Here is a 20,360-nt window from a genome sequence, read left to right as displayed (position 1 = left end):
GGCAAAAAGATATTTTCTCATTATTACAATTTTAATGAAACCAGTTTTTAAAATACTCACTAAATGCGAACCATGTTTGTTGCAGTTCAAAGTACATGCTTATGTTAGTCTGAATCCCGATGTCATAGATAGTTAATACAGAACTTGGGCGTTCCTGAAGATTGGTGTACTGCTGGTAACAGTGCCATATTCCTTGAAAAAGAAAGAAAAACAGAATAATATAAAATATGATTTTCTGAAATAGGAGCTATATGTGCTCATCATACATATCTATATGAAACTGATCAGCATGGTAATTTCTGCAAAGGCAAGACACATATTTACACAGCAAATATTTTATTTGGATCCAATAGTCTAAACATGCTACTGTATTTGATATAAATGTTTTCAGTATTTGTCTTGATAATTATGGCAACATCTGGCTTTAAATGTCCTTTTGACTAGAAATGACCTTAATGTCCATCAGTAAGACATCATGATATATTTGTTCCGTAGAAAGATGCATCAAAAACTCCTCCTAAGGTTTATACCTAATACGAATTTATGATTATCCATTTATTTATCCTTGCAATTCTATGATTTTTGAGGTTATTTTAATAGATGCAACAAGTTTAGGGTTGGCATATTTTTAGTGAACTAAATCATTTTTATCCATAACATTGTCATTCTAAAATCTATTTTGTCTGATATGTCTTCTTCCACTTTCTTTTGTTATTGATTGCTAGTATATTCTTTCCATCCCTTCACTTGCAAATGTTCTGTTTCCTTACATGTTGTATAACTTTTATAAATAATTTATAGCTCCAATTTGTATGTGTATATTTTAATCTGACCTGACAATCTCTGTATTCTAATTGGTGAGTTTAACATATTTATACTTTATATATTGATATATTTATATTTGTTTCTATGTTCTTAATTTTGCTTTTCATGTTCTACTTTGTGTCTATACTTCTTTTCTTCCAATTCTTGTCTTTTAAAAATTGATGATTTTTTGTTTGTTTACTTATATTCCATTTTTCTTCTCTACTCTTTTTGAGCAATCTATTTTTATAATAGATTACCTTGAAAGTCTGTTCTTTTTTTTTAATAAGCCTAGAGTCAATATGTTAACAAGAAATACAAGACCTTAGTTACTCAATAATCACCCACTCTAATTATTGCTCAATAATTTTGTTATATACATTTTAAATAAATTAGTTAGCATGTAGGTAAAGCTAAACAAATTTTGCCTGCATAAAATAATAATTTTAGTGTCCAATGTCTAAAGCAATTATTATTTTATGTAGGCAAAGTTTGTTTAGCTTTATCTAAATGCTTACTAATTTATTTTCTTTGTTCACTATCTTTTCTTTTTTTTATTTTTTATTTTTGTATTACATCTCATATATTTCTGTGGAATCATTCTCCTTCTTCTGTCTCTCATAGCTGCATTCAATCCATCAGGAAATACAGCTATTATACAAATAAAAGCATGTATGGCCACCCTCAAGAGTTTCCCTCATTTGGCATATAAATTTCGCAATCATCTCCTTACTGGTCTCATTGCTTCCACTCTTGCCTCACCACGGTCTATTCTCAACACAGGGACTAGAGCAATCGTTATATCTCATCTCTTTGCTACCCAAAGCCCTACATTGCCTCCCTGTTTCATTCAGAGTAAAAGCCTAGGTTTTATAATAATCTGTAAGGCTCTGCTCCCTTCATAAATTCTATGACCTCATCTCCTACTATTTTTTCCTTTACTCAGTACACCCATCCACACCAAGCTCCCAGCCATTTCTTCAACACACTCTTATGTTATAAGGCCTTTGCTCTAGCTGTACCCACTGTCTGGAACTTTTCCTTCACCTTGACTGTCTAACTCCATTGCTTCCAAGTGTTTTCTTAGATATTTTCCCCAAAAGAGCCCTCCTACTAATACTGCCATTTTCACTCCTTGCCCTACCATGGCACTCTCAATCTCCCCTTACCTGCTCTACCTTTTCTTTTTTCCATAGCAATAACCACCTTCTAAGATATATATTACTTAGACTGTGAGCATCATGAGAGTAAGAACCTTAGTCTGTTCCTTTACTGTTGTAAATGAAGAGTCTAAAATAGTGTCTGTACACAGCAGCTGTTCAATTGATATTTGTTGAATAAACAGAATAATGTATGACTAGATGTGGATTTCTCTTCCTTTACTCTCCTTAGTATAATGAGGGCTTCCTATATCTATGGATCCATGGTTTCATTGGTTCTGGAAAATTCTCAGCCAAGAGCTTTCAAATATGGTTGATATATGTTAGGCCTTTCTCAACCTATTTTCTATTTCTTTGAACCACACAATCATATTTTTGTCCCTTTGTTACATTCTGCTATATTTTTGGTAATTACTTCAGATTCATATTTCAGTTCATTAATTCTCTATTTTGCTGTTTAGCTTATCAATTAGTTTTTAATCTAACATTTTTATTTTGAAAAGTTCTATATGGCTCATCTTCATGTATGCCTGGACATTTTTGTTGATTTTTATTTTTGTTGCCCAAGCCTTTAATAAATGATACTCCATGTCCATGAATGAATGAATTCACTTTTTTTTTTTTTTTTTTTGAGACAGAGTCTCTCTCTGTCACCCAGGCTGCAGTGCAGTGGCACAATCTCAGCTCACTGCAACCTCCACCTCCTGAGTTCAAGCGATTCTCGTGCCTCGGCCTCCCGAGTAGCTGGGACTCAGGTGTGTGCTACCATGCCCAGCTAATTTTTGTATTTTTTTTTAGTAGAGACGGGGTTTCACCATGTTGGCCAGGATGGTCTCAATCTCTTGACCTTGTGATCCACCTGCCTTAGCTTCCCAAAGTGCTGGGATTACAGGTGTGAGCCACTGTACCCGGCTGTGATTCTATCGTTAATTCTTTAAACCTTTCATGCATGGTTATTTCATGTTCTATATCTTTCTTTCTTGATTTGTTTTTGTCTTTTGAGACAGAGTCTTATTCTGTTGCCCAGGCTGGAGTGCAGTGGCATGATCTCGGTTCACTGCAACCTCCTCCTCCCAGGTTCAAGCAATTCTCCCACCTCAGTCTCCCAAGTAGCTGGGACTACAGGTGTGCACCATCATGCCCAGCTAATTTTTGTATTTTTAGTAGAGACAGGGTTTCACCATGTTAGCCAGGTTGGCCTCCCACTCCTCACCTCAAGTGATTGGCCGCCTCGGCCTCCCACAGTGCTAGGATGATAGGAGTGAGCCACTGCAGCCAGCTACATGTTCTATATCTATTAATTCCCATATTTGAATTCTTGGAGACCTCAATCTCATGTTTATAGTATCCACTGATTTTCACACAGAACTGTTTTCTTGCAGGTCAGGTAGTCTCGGACTTTATTGATCTGAATCTGTGAAAACCTGGTGACGTTAATTGAGGAAACTTTCATCTAGAGGAGATTTACATTTGTTTATTTTGGCAGTCAAAGGGTACTAACAAACTGGGGTCACTTTAGACATTTCTAGGATGCCAGACTTACTCCAGGAGTTTCAGGTATGATCCCCTGTTCTGCTGCCAACTCAGGTCTAAGTCTCCCGATCCCAGCACTGCTATGGGTTACCCAGTGCTTCCTGCTTGGTTCCCCGCTTTGATTTTAGCTCATGAGTTATTTTTTCCATTTGGAGGAGATTTCCTTTATTTCCTAAAGTTTATCAAAACAATGTATTATATAAAACAATACAGTGCAATACTCTTTTTAATGTCACGATTTCATAGCAAGAAGGTCCTTCAGACAGTTTACTTTCCTCCTACTAGTGAATGTGAAAGTCTAGACAATATTTTCCAATTTCTCTTTCTTTGCTTTCTCTCTCTTGTCCTAGATTTTTAAAAATTATGATCTCTGGACTTCAAGTCCTCTTTCCTCAATAATATTCCTGAATAACAATAATATCAGCAACAACAAAAATAGACATTATTTATTGAACATTTACTATATGCTAGCAAAATCTAAGTACTTTATAAGCATTATTTTCTTTAGTAGTCACAGATTCCTGTTATATGATTGAGAAACCTATGAATTAAAGAAAACTGTATGCTTGCAGAGGATCACAGTTAATATGTGATGAATCTGGGATCGTGCCTTTTTCATACCTTAAATAGATGCTCATAACCAAAGTGTTATATGTCTTCTCCTGTATACCTCTTAACCTGTTCTGGCCAATGAGAATTGTTCCATTGCTGTTCATAAACACTTGCCCACAAGCAGTCTGGCTTTTTCTCTGCTCAGTATGACACATCCACATTGTTATTTGCTCTAGTAAATGGGCTGCTGTCAGTAGGAAATTTCAGTAGAAAAAAATTGGTTTCTCATGATATGTAGAAAGTCAATTGTCCAGGATAGTAGCAGAGGTCAGTTACATGTAGTCTTATTTTCTGACACTCCTCAACCTAACTGGACCTTTCCTCCCTCAATAAATACCGTCAAGCTTACTTCCTACACCATTAATTTTCGGGTTAATACTATCTAGGGAGTCAATAGGGAGCGAAAATTAGTTGTTTTACCTGCATTTTTTATATGTTGACCATCTTTCTCCTTTTTGCCATTGTCAAAACGGCACTACAGCCAATCTCAGATTTTTCTTGCTACTTAAGACATCAGTTAAGCCAATAGCAGACTTTACTGCCCTTTCCTTCCTGATGACAATGCAAGAGTGATTGAATCACAAGCCCAGACTCTCCAGTGGCAAAGGGCAGAGATTATTTTAAGCTCCAAGCAGGAACACAAAAACAAGACGTTTAAACAACTTTTTTTTTTTTGCAGTTTCTGATTAGAGAATGGAAGTTCTTGTGTTCCTGGACCAGAGTGATCCACCTCTTATTTGTTACCTGGCTGTGCTCAACAAGAAGCCCAGGTGGGATGCAAGAGGAGCTGTACAGCAGGAGCAGATAGGGAACACCTGAGAAGACCAAATGATTTACTAAAAACTCATTGGAGATAATGAGGAGGGTAATAACAATAACCCAATGCATACTGATTGTCAGCTGTGTTCCAGGTACTGCTCTAAGAGCTTTATATTCATTGTCTCATTTAATCCTTAAGATCCTCTGAGATGAAGATACCATTATTATGCTGATGTTATAGATGAGAATACCGGGTCTTTTAACCACCAACAAACTTCCAAAGTTACCCAGTTGTATGTTATGGAGCTGGATTAGAACACAGGCTAACTATACAACCTGCAGATTCAACTGCATTCTTATATGTGCAAAGCTCTTCTTCATTGAATGACAGAAATAAGAGATTGTTATTTTTGATGTCTACTACCATAAAACTGTTGTCAGTCCAAATGGTGCCGTAGGGGAAATCATTCTTTTAAATAGAAACATCTCAAACATTCATATAATATATTGGCTCATACCTTTTTTAGAAGACTGAAAGGAAGCTGCCACAGGTGGTATATACTGTTCCACGTGAGACACTTTAATTCATATGTAGAGCTCACATTATACCTGATATGTATTGTTTTGGGGGGATCAAGTTTGTGATTAGATTTCAACCTTGATTTTAAAAATTGTATTTGTATAAATTTATGGGGTACGCATATAATTGTGTTATATGTATATATTGCATAGTGGCTCTTAGTGTATCCATCGCCTGAATGACATGCATTGTATCCATTAAATAATTTTTCATTATCCACCCCCTTCCAGTCGTCAACCCTTCCACGTTCCCATTGTCTATTACTCCACACTCCACGTCCACGTGTACTCATTATTTAGCTCCCGCACATTATTTAGCTCCCACAGACAGTACTGTAATTCTCCATACAAAAGTGTAATTCGGAATACTTGCCTCTAGAGGGCAATGCTTCATTGTGGAGTACCAATTATTAAACGGTGTGACAGCACCTGGATTAAACGTACTAAGTTGAAAGAGAAAAATAGATCACACTTCTGTAACTTTTCGGACCTGGCCTTTGATCGGATAGAAACGTTAAAGAAATAAAAGAAGTTGTCTGAAATGTTTTTCATTAATCTAAAAGGATTTCTTTTTACCTCCTTCTTAGTATCCATGAGGCAGGAGACCAAAGGCTGGTAGGGAAAAGAGTAAAATGTTCTGACAGCATTTTTTCCCCAAAGATACAGGAAGAAAAAGTTACAGAGACAATATATGCAAAATGAAATATTTTTCTAAGTTTAAAGCTTTTTTGAGGGTAAAGAATAATTAGATCCACTGAAAACAAATGCTTTCTGGTAACTGATAACAGCGATTGAAAATAAAAGGATTATTCTGATATTTGACAATTTGAAGAGGAGTGATACCTACCATAACCTATAATTCCAATCACACCAATCATGAAGACCCAGAAGAGGCATCCAGCTATGAACCTCAGAAGTATCAAAAATATCCAACTAAGGACCATGGCGATCGTCAGGCCACTAGAAAAAACCCACAACAAACACAGTGGTCAATTGTGCTAAACACAACATATTACAAACATCAAGACAAAACTTTTTTTCTATTCAAAATTATTCTTAAATTCTTTTATTTTACCTGGCTATAGAAACATTAATAATGTTAAAAAGTATAAACAATGATTTCCATTAAGACTTTCATATGAAAGAATAGGATCATCAGGGACTTTATACAGAACTCATCTTCGTGTACCTGGGTAAACTGAAGTCTAGCATCAGTCATTGTTCAAGGAAAAATACAATTTCTCCAACCTACAATTTTGATCTATCGGAGACAGTTGCCATGTCTTATTTTTTCCCTTCCTACCTATCTACTAGGTCATAAATTGTGAAATGTATTCATGATGAATTTGTTCTGTTCCATTTACTTAGTGACTGGTGGAAATCTTCTATAATATGGCTATCTAGAAGTAAGAGAATCATTTTGGGGCAGAAAGATAAGAAAAATAACTGGCCATCCCTGGAGCCCATAATGCTGTAGTCATTATCACTATGGTCTAATTATCTCTAGGAGTTTGTGATGCCTTACGTCATCCAGACTTCTATTCCAGCTCCCCAGTGATCTGTGGGCCATTATTTGGAATCATGATAAGGCTTCTGTGTCTCCAGGGACATGTGACTTTATCAAGCAATTAACAGCATGACTATTTTCTGTCAGCTTTAATTTCTTCTTAGAGCTTGACTGAACTACTAGAGAAGCTTCTTTTCCTCCCATATATCCAGGTTAAGGTCACATTGGAGTCTTCTGATGTAATTTCCTCAAAGAGAACTCATTAAGATCGGAAAGTTGGCTGACTGTTCTATTAAGAACTGATATGTCTGGTGCTATCTGTAAGTTTCCAAACATAGCAACAGACAGAGTGTGGTACATTTATTAAGTTATTGTCTCAAGTGTTATCTTTTTATTATAAAAAATCTCAATAATTACTGTCACTGGATAGATGACAACACAGTATTGAAGTACCATGGTCTTGCAAAGCCTGCGCTTTTAACTTGAGAAGTCATTCCCTCTTAAAATCACGGACACTTTAATGCTTAAATATTCAATATGGTTGAAAGATTATTCCATGGCCTAGCCCAAGGGAAGTATTCAGAAATGTCAGAGGAAAAAAAACAAAAAATACAGCTGTTTCAAGCATATCAATACTTTAGATTTATATTTATAAAATAAACAAGAGCAGAAGAATTGAAAATAAAGGGAGATGTTCATGTTTTACTCTTATGAGTGGTGCCTGGGTGGAGAGGGTTTCATTGTGTGTTTTGGGGGTGAGGTAGGCAGGATAATCTATCATAATGTACACTTGTTCAGGTAGGTGTAAAAAAGCCAAATGAAGAAGAAGCATGGAAATTATCTAGTGACATTTGGGTCTGACAATAGGAGAATCAATTTAAATACTGTCAAGAATAGACTACAATCTCTGCTGGAGAGAAATCCTAACATACTAATAGTAATTACTGTAATTGTTTAGGACAAAGCATCAAAATGAGTAAAATCTCATAAAGTGATCTAATTTTACAGCTCTAAACACCACATACAACTTAGACTTTATTATGCATCATATAGTTACATGCATCTATCTTGCTCCACTAGTGTTTTTTGTACTGTTCCCTGAACCACATTTTTTTTGTGCTGCTACATTCAAGGACCCATATAGAAGTTAGGAAAACAAAGATGAGTTAGACATAGTTACTACTGTAAAAAGTTCATACTTTATCAGAGGGAAAGGGCCAGGTAAATAAAACACAGAATGGTAGGTGCTATATGGAAGATAAGTATGTGTGTGTATTTATAGGTGTGTAAACACACACATGTACACACATGATGGGTATGAGAAACACATAGGAAGAAGTAAGTAATTACATCTGGGGAAGATAATAAAGGTTATAAATGATACTAAAGCTGATTTTTAAAAAGGAGGTGCAGTTGCCCAGGACTCAGTACCAGGAAAGGAAACAGAATGTGCAAATTTACAGGATTTGATAGTCTAGGGATGGGCACATTATTTGATATGTTTAGAATATAGTGTTAACCAAGAAACATGGGTGGAGATGAATCTGAGAAACTAAATTGGGCTAGGTTTTAAAGGGCCTTAGAAGTAACTGAAAAAGTTTTAATTTTAGTCTTTGACCATTAGGGAACCATGGGAGCTTTTAAGCACTGGAGGGTAACAAAAGAGCCAGACAGTAATGACAGTCTTAAATGGGAAACACATTTACCTATTCCAGTCCAGTGACTACATTTCCTTAACTTTCTAGGAATGCAACTCTTATGCCTAAAAATGTTACATCTCCTCCTCCTTGTTATCTATACATATATATTTATGTGTCGCATACGTAGCTATGTAGCTTTCATAACTACAATGACTTCTGGTTATGATGAATACCAATCATTACGTGGAAGGGATGTGTTGAAAAATAGGAACGATCCTTTTGAAGTCAAGGGAGGGACAAATTAGAAAAAAGAATCTGAGAAACAATCCTGCCTCCACAGTAGCATGTGATGAGAAGCACATGAGTATTACAGATACAGAAGTCCTGCAGATATTGCTCCATGTGACTTGAAGTATATATTCATAAGTACTTTTATTAGTACTTTAGTGAATAAAATTAAAATTTACATTCTGCCAACAGTGGGCATATTTCCAAATATCTTTTCCCTGTCTCACCTCACCTGAAAAAGAAAATGGCAGGAACTGACATCTGAGTGAAATTTGTTATGCCACCAGTACATTTCTTTTATTCATGAATAAAAATATAAAATTTGAAGGTAGAGTTCTACAAAGATAAAATCAGAATGGGGCTGGAGAAGAAACATCTATGTGTTTTCACTTACATGAGAATCCAATACCAAGTTCTTGCATAGTCTTCAAACACTTTCAATCCAAGTGACTTTGCATCAAGAAGTTTATTGATACCACTGCATTGAAAGAAGGGAAAAAATCAATTATTTTTTGATGACCACTAAACAGAAATGTTCTTTTTATGATAAAAGGGATTCTTCAAGGTGCTGTTGAAAGCATGTTTTCAGAAACCATCTATCAGTAGTGACTCTTTTCCTAGCCACGATAATACATAAAATGTCACTTCAGTAAACCTGCAAAGGTAGTTATAGCTGCACACAGAGAGAACACGGTTTTCAAGAACGGTGAACAAATCCTTTTCCACTGTATGCAACATTCCCTCAATATTGCAGAAACCTCACTGTAAGAAATGAATTTAAATGATAAGATTAGCTTTTAATTTGCAAAACCCATAGTCAAGAATGGACATGATCTTTAATTCCTCTTCCTAATCCTGACAGTAAGGCATGATGGAACACATACTAGAAATTTCACAATCATCACTGTCCAATTTGAGGAATTATCAAAGTGAACACATTTATGTAACTAAACATTGTCAACCCCTTCTTCATGTGCCCCAGTTGCAACACCTCTCCCTCCCTCAAAGTAACCACTATTCTGACTTTTGTGATAATTCCTAAGTTTTCTTTTTCATTTTACTAATTATATATGCATCACAGGGAAATAAATTTAACTCTGCTTGTTTTTGACTTTTATATCAATGAAATCATATTTGTATCATTATTTTGAGACTTCTTTTACACAGATTTATATTTCTGAAAATCGTGCAAGCTGCTGTTGTATTCTAAATCCGCAGGAACTACACTGTACTAATTATACTCCTAAAGTCTTTTAAGATAAATAAATTTTTAGAATATCTTTTTTATCTATAATTCAACAACTGAGCAATGCAGCGATATGCTGTATACATTTATGTTTGTGCACATGTGTGTACGCGTGCACACAGGGAAATATATTTTCCAGTAACATGGAGCACCATGTGTGTAGAGCCAAGGGACGTGGGGAATTTACTGCATTATGCTTAGTACATAGAAATTTGATATGCCACCAATACATTTCTTTATGTCACACTTCTATACCTGTTGATAATGAAAGATTTAACCATTTTGAAAAGCATCATTATTCTTTCTTTTATTTTCTTTTTTTTTTTTTTAAATCCCAGCTAGTCAGGAGGCTGGGGAAGGAAAATTGCTTGAACCCGGAAGGTGGAGTTTGCAGTGAGCTGAGATATGGCCCCACTGCTCTGCAGCCTGGGCAACAGAAAAAAGCATCATTATTCTTTCTAAATGATTCTGGGTTCTCCCTTACATGCTCTTCTTAATGAATATGTATCAAGCTCTTCAATTGACAGTAACATGTATATTTCATATATATATATGTGATTATTTTCCTATAACCCTTAACCCAATAGGCGCTTTAGTCTCGAGTGCAATGACAAAATGCATCAAACTGAAAATTAGAATGTAAACACACATACTTTGCAGCAATCCCGAGTTCTACAACACTTCTTGTCCCTCCATTTCCATCTTGAAACACCATCTTACTTCCTATTGTTAAAGTGCCATTTTTGGTAGAGAAGTCAGGGAAACATCTCTGGAGAACTGTAAAAATAAATTAAAATTATTGTAATCACTTCCCTATTTCTTCTTTCATGATGTCCTCCCTTTCTTAAGCTTTCTGTTATATATAATCAAATTCTTGCTAGGCATGCAAATTGCTCAATATAGATAGCTCGTTGCCTGTTACTTGATGATATGATTTTCTAATGGTCCTAAGACTAGAAGGCAAATATGATCACACTCTGAAACTACATTCTAAACTTGATTATTTTACACCTGGTATATTCATCAAGTCATCATAAATAAAATGCACATCATAGGTTTTAAAAGAGTAACAATGATACATATCATTCATGGTAAGCACATCTTAGTAGAAAGGCCACATTAACTTGTACAGCTGGATGAGTTTAGTTTTACTATTAAAAATACATACTAGGAACTACTTGAGCAAAATTTTGAAAATTGGGGATCAGTGAATAATACCTTGGCAAATAAGAACCAGCTCAAATTTTAGGCTACTAAAACAATTAAATTTTTGTCTGTGAATTCTTAACAATTTGTCTCCCAGCTTTTTCATTGACAACAGTTTTTTAGTGGAGCTGAAAATGGAAATTCTGAAACTATCAAAAGAGGCCTACACTTTGTAGACTAGTATGATTTCTAAGAAAAGTAAAATCACTGTTCAATCTTCTATGTTCTTATTTTGATTGGAGTCTTTGCCTCTTTACACATTTATTTCTAAAAATATTTTAAAACCACAATTTTAAAGGAAGAAATAAGGAAAATCAGAAATGGATCATTTTCATATTTTTTTTCTTATAAGAAGCATCACTGATTTGCACAGGTTCATATGTAGTTTAAACCTGAAAATATTAAAGCAGTTGAGCTGGGGAAAGAAAAAATAGGTCTCTTTAAAGCCTTTCCCGACTTTCCTGGCTTAAAAGGAATTTTCTTGTCTGCTCACCTCTAGCTTCTGCTGCACTTAGGACGGGCTGATTCCTTTACCTGCCCCACCTTTCTACTGCTCTTCCCTTCCTTTCTGTGGCAAATTTGACACAGTAGCCTTTACCAGCTGCTTCTACACCCTCAGTTTAATCAGAGTTTTGGCCCCACCACTTCATGGAAATTATCCTCCCAGTGATCCCAATGACCTCTGAATTGTCAAAACCTCCAGATATGTTTTAGTCTTCATCCTGCTTAAACCCATTACCTAGCACAAGGCTTGGCACACTGTAGAAATCAGTCAATATTTGCTGATGAATGAGTTAACTTTTTCGAGCCTTTGACATGGTAGATACTCCTTGGCATATTGAAACTCTCTTTTCTTGGCTTCCATGGTCAGTTTCTCTCCTGTCCTCCCATATTTCTGTGCACTCTTTCCCTTTCTACTTCTTAAATACAAGTGTTCCTATCTAGAGGGTCCCTTGACCTTATTTCATATATTTTTTTTCTGGATAATCTCATGCAATCTGTTAGCTTTCATTACTAAATGTGTTCATTACATATTTGGAAAGTGGATAAAATATTTAAAAAATTAGTCCTTCCACCTACAGTGTACTATATTAACATTTTGGGGAATTTCTTTCCAGTCTTTCTTCTACGATAAATATTTTTTGAGAGTCAAAATCACACAAGACATGCAGTGTTTTCCCTTGTTTACTTGTTTTAACCTTACTTATTTCCTTTTATGAGCTCTTTAATGAACAAATTTTATTATCTGCATACTATTCCATTGAGTGCTATTTAATCTTATATTAGGAGGAACACAAGTTGATTACAACATATAATGTCTTTCTCACTAGACTGTGAGGGACTACGCCTTATTCATTTTTGTACCCTCAATGTATACTTTATCCTGTGTACTTAGCCAAACTGTACTTGTAAGGGCAGAGACTATGTCTTATACCTTTATACTTATTATATCTTTTGTTACTAATGATTTATATTTATCCTTTTGCATAAAAATTTATAACATTGATTTTGGCTATGGACATTTGTTGCTGAGAGCTTCCTGGTAAGTGCTGTTGCTGTGGGACCTACATCTTTGCTTCAAGGTCTTTTATGACCCAGGGAAGAGTGATGGAAGTATGTAAGACATATTTGGTGGTAGCTACTTCAGTGGGTATTTGACTATCTACTCAAACTAATGACTAATGCCTTTCCTCCATTTTAAGAGAAATATATACATTGTAAGAAAGTGAATAAATAGAAAAAAGAAAGAAGAGTGAAATTTCCCACAGTTTTGCCACTCCCAAAATGACTACTTAATGTTTTGGTATATTTCGTTCCAATCTTTTTCTTTGAAGAGGTTTTCTTGTTGTTATTTATTTGTTTGTTTTAATTTATACATGTTTATCATTATAAGGACGGTAACAGTTTGAATTTTATTTAACATTATAACATACATGCATGTTATTCTAATAGTTATATTTAATAATTCTAAAATATTTCATTTACTGAATACATTATAATTTAAATATTCTCTTGGTCTTGGATAGTAGAGTATTTCTTTCTTTTTTCTTTTTGACACTTTAAATGTGATGGACATTTTAATGTAAAGCTTTTTTTGCAAATTAGGATTATATCCATAAGAAAGAAAACTCAGTGATTATTTCATTTTCTTCTTTTTCTTTTTTTTTTTTTTTAGAGACAGCGTTTCACTCTGTTGCCAAGGTTGTGTACAGTGGTAGAATCATAGCTAACTACAGGCTTCAACTCCTGGGCTCAAGTGATCCTCCCTTCTTGACCTCCCAAGTAGCTGGGACTACAAGTGCACATTGCCATGTCTCACTAATTTCTTTTTAAAATTTTTGTAGAGACAGGGTTTCACTATGTTGCTGAGGTTGGTCTCAAACTCAAGCAATCCTCCTACCTTGGCCTCCCAAAATGCTGGGATTACAGGCATGAGCCCCTATGCCTGGCCTCATTTTGTCCAGAGTATACAGTTCATAATTTTAAAGAAATAAAATATTGACTAATTCCAAATATATACAAATATTTCAAGTGATAAAGACAAGTATATGTCCTCCCCCTACTCCTTAGGCAATTTCTGAACAAACTTTTCAGCTAAAATCAGGAATGGGTGTATATGAGCATATCTGTGTGTGTGTTTATACATGCTTCCAAAGTACCAAATGATCAATCTGACTGAGCTTTCAACATTCAATCTTTTTCTTGTATGTTTACGAAGGAAAATTCAAAAATTCAGAGTTCCAGTGAAAATGTACCTGGCTGGAGCCAAGAGATGAGCTCTACTTTTGACTTTCCTGCTAATCAACTCTGGGACTTTAGGCAGTCAGAGGACCATTCTTGGCCTCAGTCTCATCAATTGTGAAATACGGGAACTTAATTAAGTAGCATTTTGGTAGATTCTATGTTTCTAAGGTAAAATAATTGCCACTTACAAGGTTTGCTTGGAAAAATCGCTGTTGGACAATCATCATCCAGTAAAAGTTGTGTGAGAGACTAAAATAGAAGGAAGAATGTTAACATTTCAAAGGCCATGTGATGATTACTTTATACTCAATCTAAATATGTCCTTTAAAAAATTTAACTCCATAATAATCTCCTTATTTCAAATTACTTCTACTAATAATATTAATTGTAAGATTATCACACACACAATCTTGCTTGACATTCTTAACTGTCCTAACTGTAATTCAATCGGACCAACAATAATAAAACCAGATCATCTGAAAACAAGGAACACCTTTGGAGGTGTGTGTCTTTGTCTTAGCCATATCCTGAGTCTCTGATTTCTTTATGGTTTTTTTTTTTTCTGGAAAAACAACATCTTCTCTAATTTAGAAACCATTCATATTATTTAACATTGTGATGATTTTGAATTCTCTTACGTATCTCTTAACTGTCCTAACTGTAATTCAATCGGACCAACAATAATAAAACCAGATCATCTGAAAAGAAGGAACACCTTTGGAGGTGTGTGTCTTTGTCTTAGCCATATCCTGAGTCTCTGATTTCTTCATGGTTTTTTTTTTTTTTCTGGAAAAACAACATCTTCTCTAATTTAGAAACCATTCATATTATTTAACATTGTGATGATTTTGAATTCTCTTACGTATCTCAAACCTAGGTAAGGGTTGGGGTTTTTTAAATGAGTTGTTATCAAACTGGGCTTGGAAATAAAATTCTACTTGTTACTAAGTTGCTATGGGGCTTCATCACCACATTAACGAAATGGTGACTGCAAATGACATTAACTCCTAGTTCTAGAGTAAAAGTCTATCCAAGTAGATAATTTATTAGTGTCGGGGAATAGTAGAAGCTAATTAACCAGACATAACAGTCTTTCATGACACCCCAAATCTACAAAATGATGTGCTATAAATGGTGTGCATGCACACCCAGTACACATGCATTTGTGTTTCAATGAAATTGTATCTAATCATTTCCTAGAAGATTTGGGAGCTTGTTCAGTAACAAATTCTCACGTTACACTTGAGATTGAAAAAAAAAGTTAAATTGTTCTCTTGCTTTAAGCCTAAACACACATACCTTCACAGGCTTAGCAGTGGTCTTACAGAACTGACGGTAGTCTTCCCAGTAGCTTTTGTCTTTTGTGTACAAAAGTTGCATTTCCACATAGGTTAAAAATTTTTCTGGGCACTTGGAGACACAGATCTGTGAACGAACAAAGTGATGAGAACTGAACTGAGTTGAACAAACCCAGGAACTACCTATAAAGCTAGACTTCTAAATTATCCACCATAACAAAAAGCAATGCACTGTTTTCCATCTAAGAAACCTAAATCAATTTCCTTGCTCTCTCTCTTTTTCTTTCTTTTTTATTTTTTTAGAGACAATGGCATGACCATGGCTCACTGCAGCCTCAACCTTCCTGGGCTCAAGTGTCCTCCCACTTCAGCCCTTTGAGTAGCTGAGACTACAGGCAAACACCACCATGCCCAGCTAATTTTTGTATTTTTTGCAGAGTCGGGGTTTTGCCATGTTCCCCAGGCTGGTCTCAAACTCCTGAGCTCAAGTGATCCATCCATCTCAGCCTCCCAAAGTGCTAGGATTACAGGTGTAAGCCACTGCACCTGGTCTAAATCAATTTTCTAGTCTTATTGTAAAAAATGAAATTTCATGTACTAGTTACCAATCTCTATTCTTTGCTCTTTGATACTGATGTTATGTTAAAACAAGATACCATACAGTGATAGACTTATTTTTAATTTTTGATTTTGAGATAATTGTAAATCAACATGTAGTTGTGAGGAATAATAGGGATTTCACATACCTTTCACTCTGTTTTCCTCAATGGTAAGAACTTGCATAACCATAACACAATATCATAAGCAGGAAATTAATATTGTTACTGGTATAGTTTGGTTATTTGTCCCCACATACCTCATGTTGAAATTTGATCCCCAGTGTTGGAGATGGGGCCTAATGGGAGGTGTTTGGGTTCATAGATGCAGCAGCACCCTGTTCTTATAGTTCAGGGAAGCATCTGTCCTGTTAATGGGGGGTTCATGAGGGCAGATCCTCCTTGTTCTTGTGATGATGAGTAGCTTCTTAATCTATTAATTCCCTCAAGAGTTGGTTGTTAGAAAGAGCCTGGCACCTCCCTCATCCTCTCTCTTGCTTCCTCACTAGCCATGTAATTTCTGCACATGCCAGCTCCTCTTTGCCTTCTGGTATGAGTGGAAAGCAGAAAGCTGAAGCCCTCAACAGAAGCAATGCTGGCTCCATGTTTCTTGTACAGCCTGCAGAACCATAAGCAAACAAACCTCTTTTCTTTATAAATTACCCAGCCTCAGGTATTCCTTTTGTAGCAACACTAAGCAGAGTAAGACAGTTAGAAGCCACTAACCTTACTCAGAGCTCACCAGTTTTATATTCACTTGTTTGTGTGTGCCTGTGTATGTGTGTAGTTCTATGCCATTTTATCAGACATGTGGTTGTGTGATCACTACCACAGGACAGAGATGGACTTTTAATAAAACACTTTATGATTTTACAGTATAATTTAAGATTAATATTGCCTGTGTAGTGAATGCATATTCAGGGTTAAAATCTTCCTTCCTTTCCTAAATATGAATAAAATGATGATTTAAAATTCTCTGAATATTGAACACTTATGCCACTAATAATTATTAGTGTCCATGAATTCTCAAACACAATTCTCAAAATGTAACTGGGGTTTTATCACCATAAGAAACTAACAAATCAAGGCTATTTGGCACAATCAATCATCATTATGGTCTTTTACCAATACCATCTAAATGTGGACAGAGAGGTCATCTTTGCAATTATTTTACATTAATAAACTTTGGGGGCCTATCAGTGCCAAGCCAGATCACCATGCTAGTTCATGAAGCCACCATAGAGTGACTGAAATCCAATTAGTAACTCCACAGAGGGAAGGCAGAATCAGAGGAGATACACTCTATTGGTTTTGCTTTTTTTTTTACAATAAAAAACAAAAGTCAGATGAAGCCACGTGAACTGCAGCTAACCCTTTCAAGTCTCTCCATCACCTTTAGTTCCTCCTTCTGAAATCTTTCTCAGCCCTGACTTGCTCCATCTCCCTACTCTGGTAATTATTCTCATTGGCCAACTTGTAGCTCAACCCACTGGCAGTTAGGTAAAAACACTGCTGCTTAGCTGACATCTCCTTTCCATCTTTTGGGTTATGTACCTGCTATACACAAAGGCATTTGGTGTGGACCCTACAGCTAAGTTAGCAGGAGAATAATGAAATGTATAGGCCTCAAATCTCACAGTTAATATTTTCTTGAAGCAATAGCAGTTCAATTCCCTCTAGAAATTTTAGCAGGGCAAACAACTCATCTCCACATCTACACCTCCACATGTATTTCCTCTTTCTTAGTCTCTCATCCACACATGTGCATGCACACACACAATGACATTTGCATATTCATGTACCTTCAGAGAAAATATTAGTGGCTTCATAGGTATCTTTCTAAGAAAGCTGAAGAACAATTTAGGGACATTCACAGCATGCAACACACCCACATCTTTTAGAAAGTTAAGATGATTACCAATGCAAATGTCAAAAGTTCATTCTGATTGGAGCCAAGCTGAATAAACCATTAACATATTAGGAGATACTTGACAGACATTTAGACTTCAACAATTGACTCATGTAACTTTGAAAGACAACTGAACTACTTCTATTGAATACACTTAAATGGATTTATAAAAGTGAGTACTGAAAGAACTAATGCTTTCACAGGCTTTAAATGATGGTAGGTACTTCTGAATTGAGACCATGATGATTCTGTATTTATAAAGCACACACAAACAATGTATACTACACATAGAAAAGTGCTGTGTATGCAACACGTAAAAGAAAGTAATTAAAATAGTAAAACGTAGTTTGTTAAGGAGAATCACATCAAATCTCATTCTAGACACAAATGAGCTGTTAAAAAACAATACAACTGCACTTTACTTTCTCCTTCTATCAGACCAATTTGTTCACTTCAAATAGGGTGCAGATTAGTAGTAATCAACATATAATTAGCCAAAATGAAGGTCACATTGAGATTGGATGTTCTAATTGATCACAGTCTGTCCTTTAAGTGCTTGTGACACATGTCTGGACCATGCCAGCAGTTAACAAAAACATCATGCATAGAAATATGGCTCAGATCAGTAGATGCACCACTGTCTGGAAGACTAAATGCAAGTCTTCATTAGCAGTCAATAATGACTCAGCTAATAATGAGCTAATTCTGACTCAGTTCTGATTCTCTGTGCACCACAAAGGGCACTTTGCATAAAGCTCTGTATTACCATTTCTATCTTTAATTCAGATAGGCTTAACACTCAGTTACAAATTGGAATTTGGTGGCTGGGAGAGTGAATTACATTGAAGGTTAAAACACCACATTTGTTATGAAGAAAAGATGATCTAGTAACTCATTTATGAAACAAGAAAAAAGCATAATATGCAAGTATATTTTGTTTTATCATAGGAATGATAGATTTGTAGAGTATAGTGGAAAAATTCTTAACTAGAAGTAGGAAGATATTCATTCTCTCATTCATTCAGTCATTTGTTCATTCATTTAATAAATATTTACTGATCCCCTACTCTGAGCCTGTTCCAGGCACTGAGGACAGAAATAGTAGTGAACAACACATAAAAATCCTTGCCCTCAAGCAATTTGTCTTCCAGTAGTGGTAGTGGGAGAGATATAAGAAATAATAAATAAGTAAAATGTTTGTCATAAGATGGTAATAAATAGTAGTAAATAAGATGGTATAAGATGATAAATAAATAAGGCTGGAAAGGAGGCTACAGAGAGAGAAAGGAGTGGCTGGGTGGGATTCTAATTTTGAAGAGGTAGTCAAAGAAGCCTCACTAAGAAGGTAACATTTGCAGAAATTCTTGGACAGGATGAGCAATCAAGACATACAGTCATCTGGAGAAATAATTCTCTAGGTAGGGAGAACAGCAAAGTCTAAGTCTCTGAGGCAGGAGAGTTCCTGGATCCTTTTAAGTATTAATACAACAAATGGCCAGTGTGACCCAAGTGTAGTGAGAAAAGGGAGTAGAATAGGATATGTGGTCAGACAGTGGGTCAGACAGTGAAGGATCTTACAGGTCATTGTTAGGACCTTGGCTTTTCATATAAGTAACTTGGGAAGCTATTGGGGCATTTAAGCAAAGAAGAGACATAATCAGACTTATATTTAACAGGACCACACTGGTTACTGGGTGGAAAAGAGACTGCAAAGGATATGGGGGCAAGGACGGAAACAGAAAGACCAGTCAGGAGATCCTTGAACTAATCTAAAAAAGAGGTGATGGCTCCTTGAACTAGGGAAGAGGTGGTGAGAAATAGTTTGGCTCAGGGTACATTTTGGAGGGAGACCTAAGGAGACCTCAAACATGGGTATGAGAGAGAGAGAAATCAAGGATAAGGTAGAAATCAAGGTATTTGGAGCTGGCATTAATTGAGACAGGGAATACATTGGGGTGGGGAACAATTTTAGGGATAAAGTCAGAGATTAGGAATTCAGTTGTGGACATGTTAAATTTAAGATGCCAACCAAATATTCATGTAGAAATATCACATGGGTGGTTGGATAGAAAGGTCTGGAGTTCAAGGAGCAGATTTATTTGGAGATGTAAATTTGAGAAGTCAGTAAGTAGATGGTGTTAAACCCAATGGACTAAGTGAGATCATCAAAAAAGTAAATACAGACTTAGAAAAGGACCAAGCTTCTTGTGGGAGGGAAATACAGTGTTTAAAAGATGTTAGAAAGATTAAGATAACTCATCAAAGGAGACGGATAGGGAATAGACAGACAGTTGGGAGGAAATATAGAAGAATGTTGTGCCCTGGAAGCCAGGTGAAAAAGGTATTTTAAGGAGGTGGGATTGATTAAATACTGTTGTTAGATCAAGTAAATGTGGATTTAATACTAACCATTAGCTTAATAATGTTGAGGTCGATGGTATTGTTTAGGGGAAATTGAAGTAGGGATAAAAGCTTGGA

General features: G+C 35.7%; 1 protein-coding gene across 17 annotated transcripts in view; it reads right to left on the bottom strand.

Annotated features, from left to right (window-relative positions):
• SLC44A5 (solute carrier family 44 member 5) overlaps positions 1–20,360 on the bottom strand; it is a 514,570-nt gene that overhangs the window by 25,571 nt on the left and 468,639 nt on the right. For all 17 annotated transcript variants that reach the window (XM_055117228.2, XM_055117202.2, XM_055117223.2 and 14 more), the window contains 6 exons: positions 15,379–15,504; positions 14,268–14,328; positions 10,782–10,905; positions 9,277–9,360; positions 6,295–6,407; positions 61–192 (listed from right to left, as the gene is read on the bottom strand). In XM_055117228.2, the coding sequence (XP_054973203.2) occupies positions 61–192; positions 6,295–6,407; positions 9,277–9,360; positions 10,782–10,905; positions 14,268–14,328; positions 15,379–15,504 (640 nt within the window). The remainder of the gene's footprint in view (positions 1–60; positions 193–6,294; positions 6,408–9,276; positions 9,361–10,781; positions 10,906–14,267; positions 14,329–15,378; positions 15,505–20,360) is intronic.

Source organism: Pan paniscus, chromosome 1 (genome assembly GCF_029289425.2).
Source record: "Pan paniscus chromosome 1, NHGRI_mPanPan1-v2.0_pri, whole genome shotgun sequence".
NCBI classification, from domain to species: Eukaryota; Metazoa; Chordata; class Mammalia; order Primates; family Hominidae; genus Pan; species Pan paniscus.
This window is presented reverse-complemented; position numbering and strand designations above follow the sequence as displayed.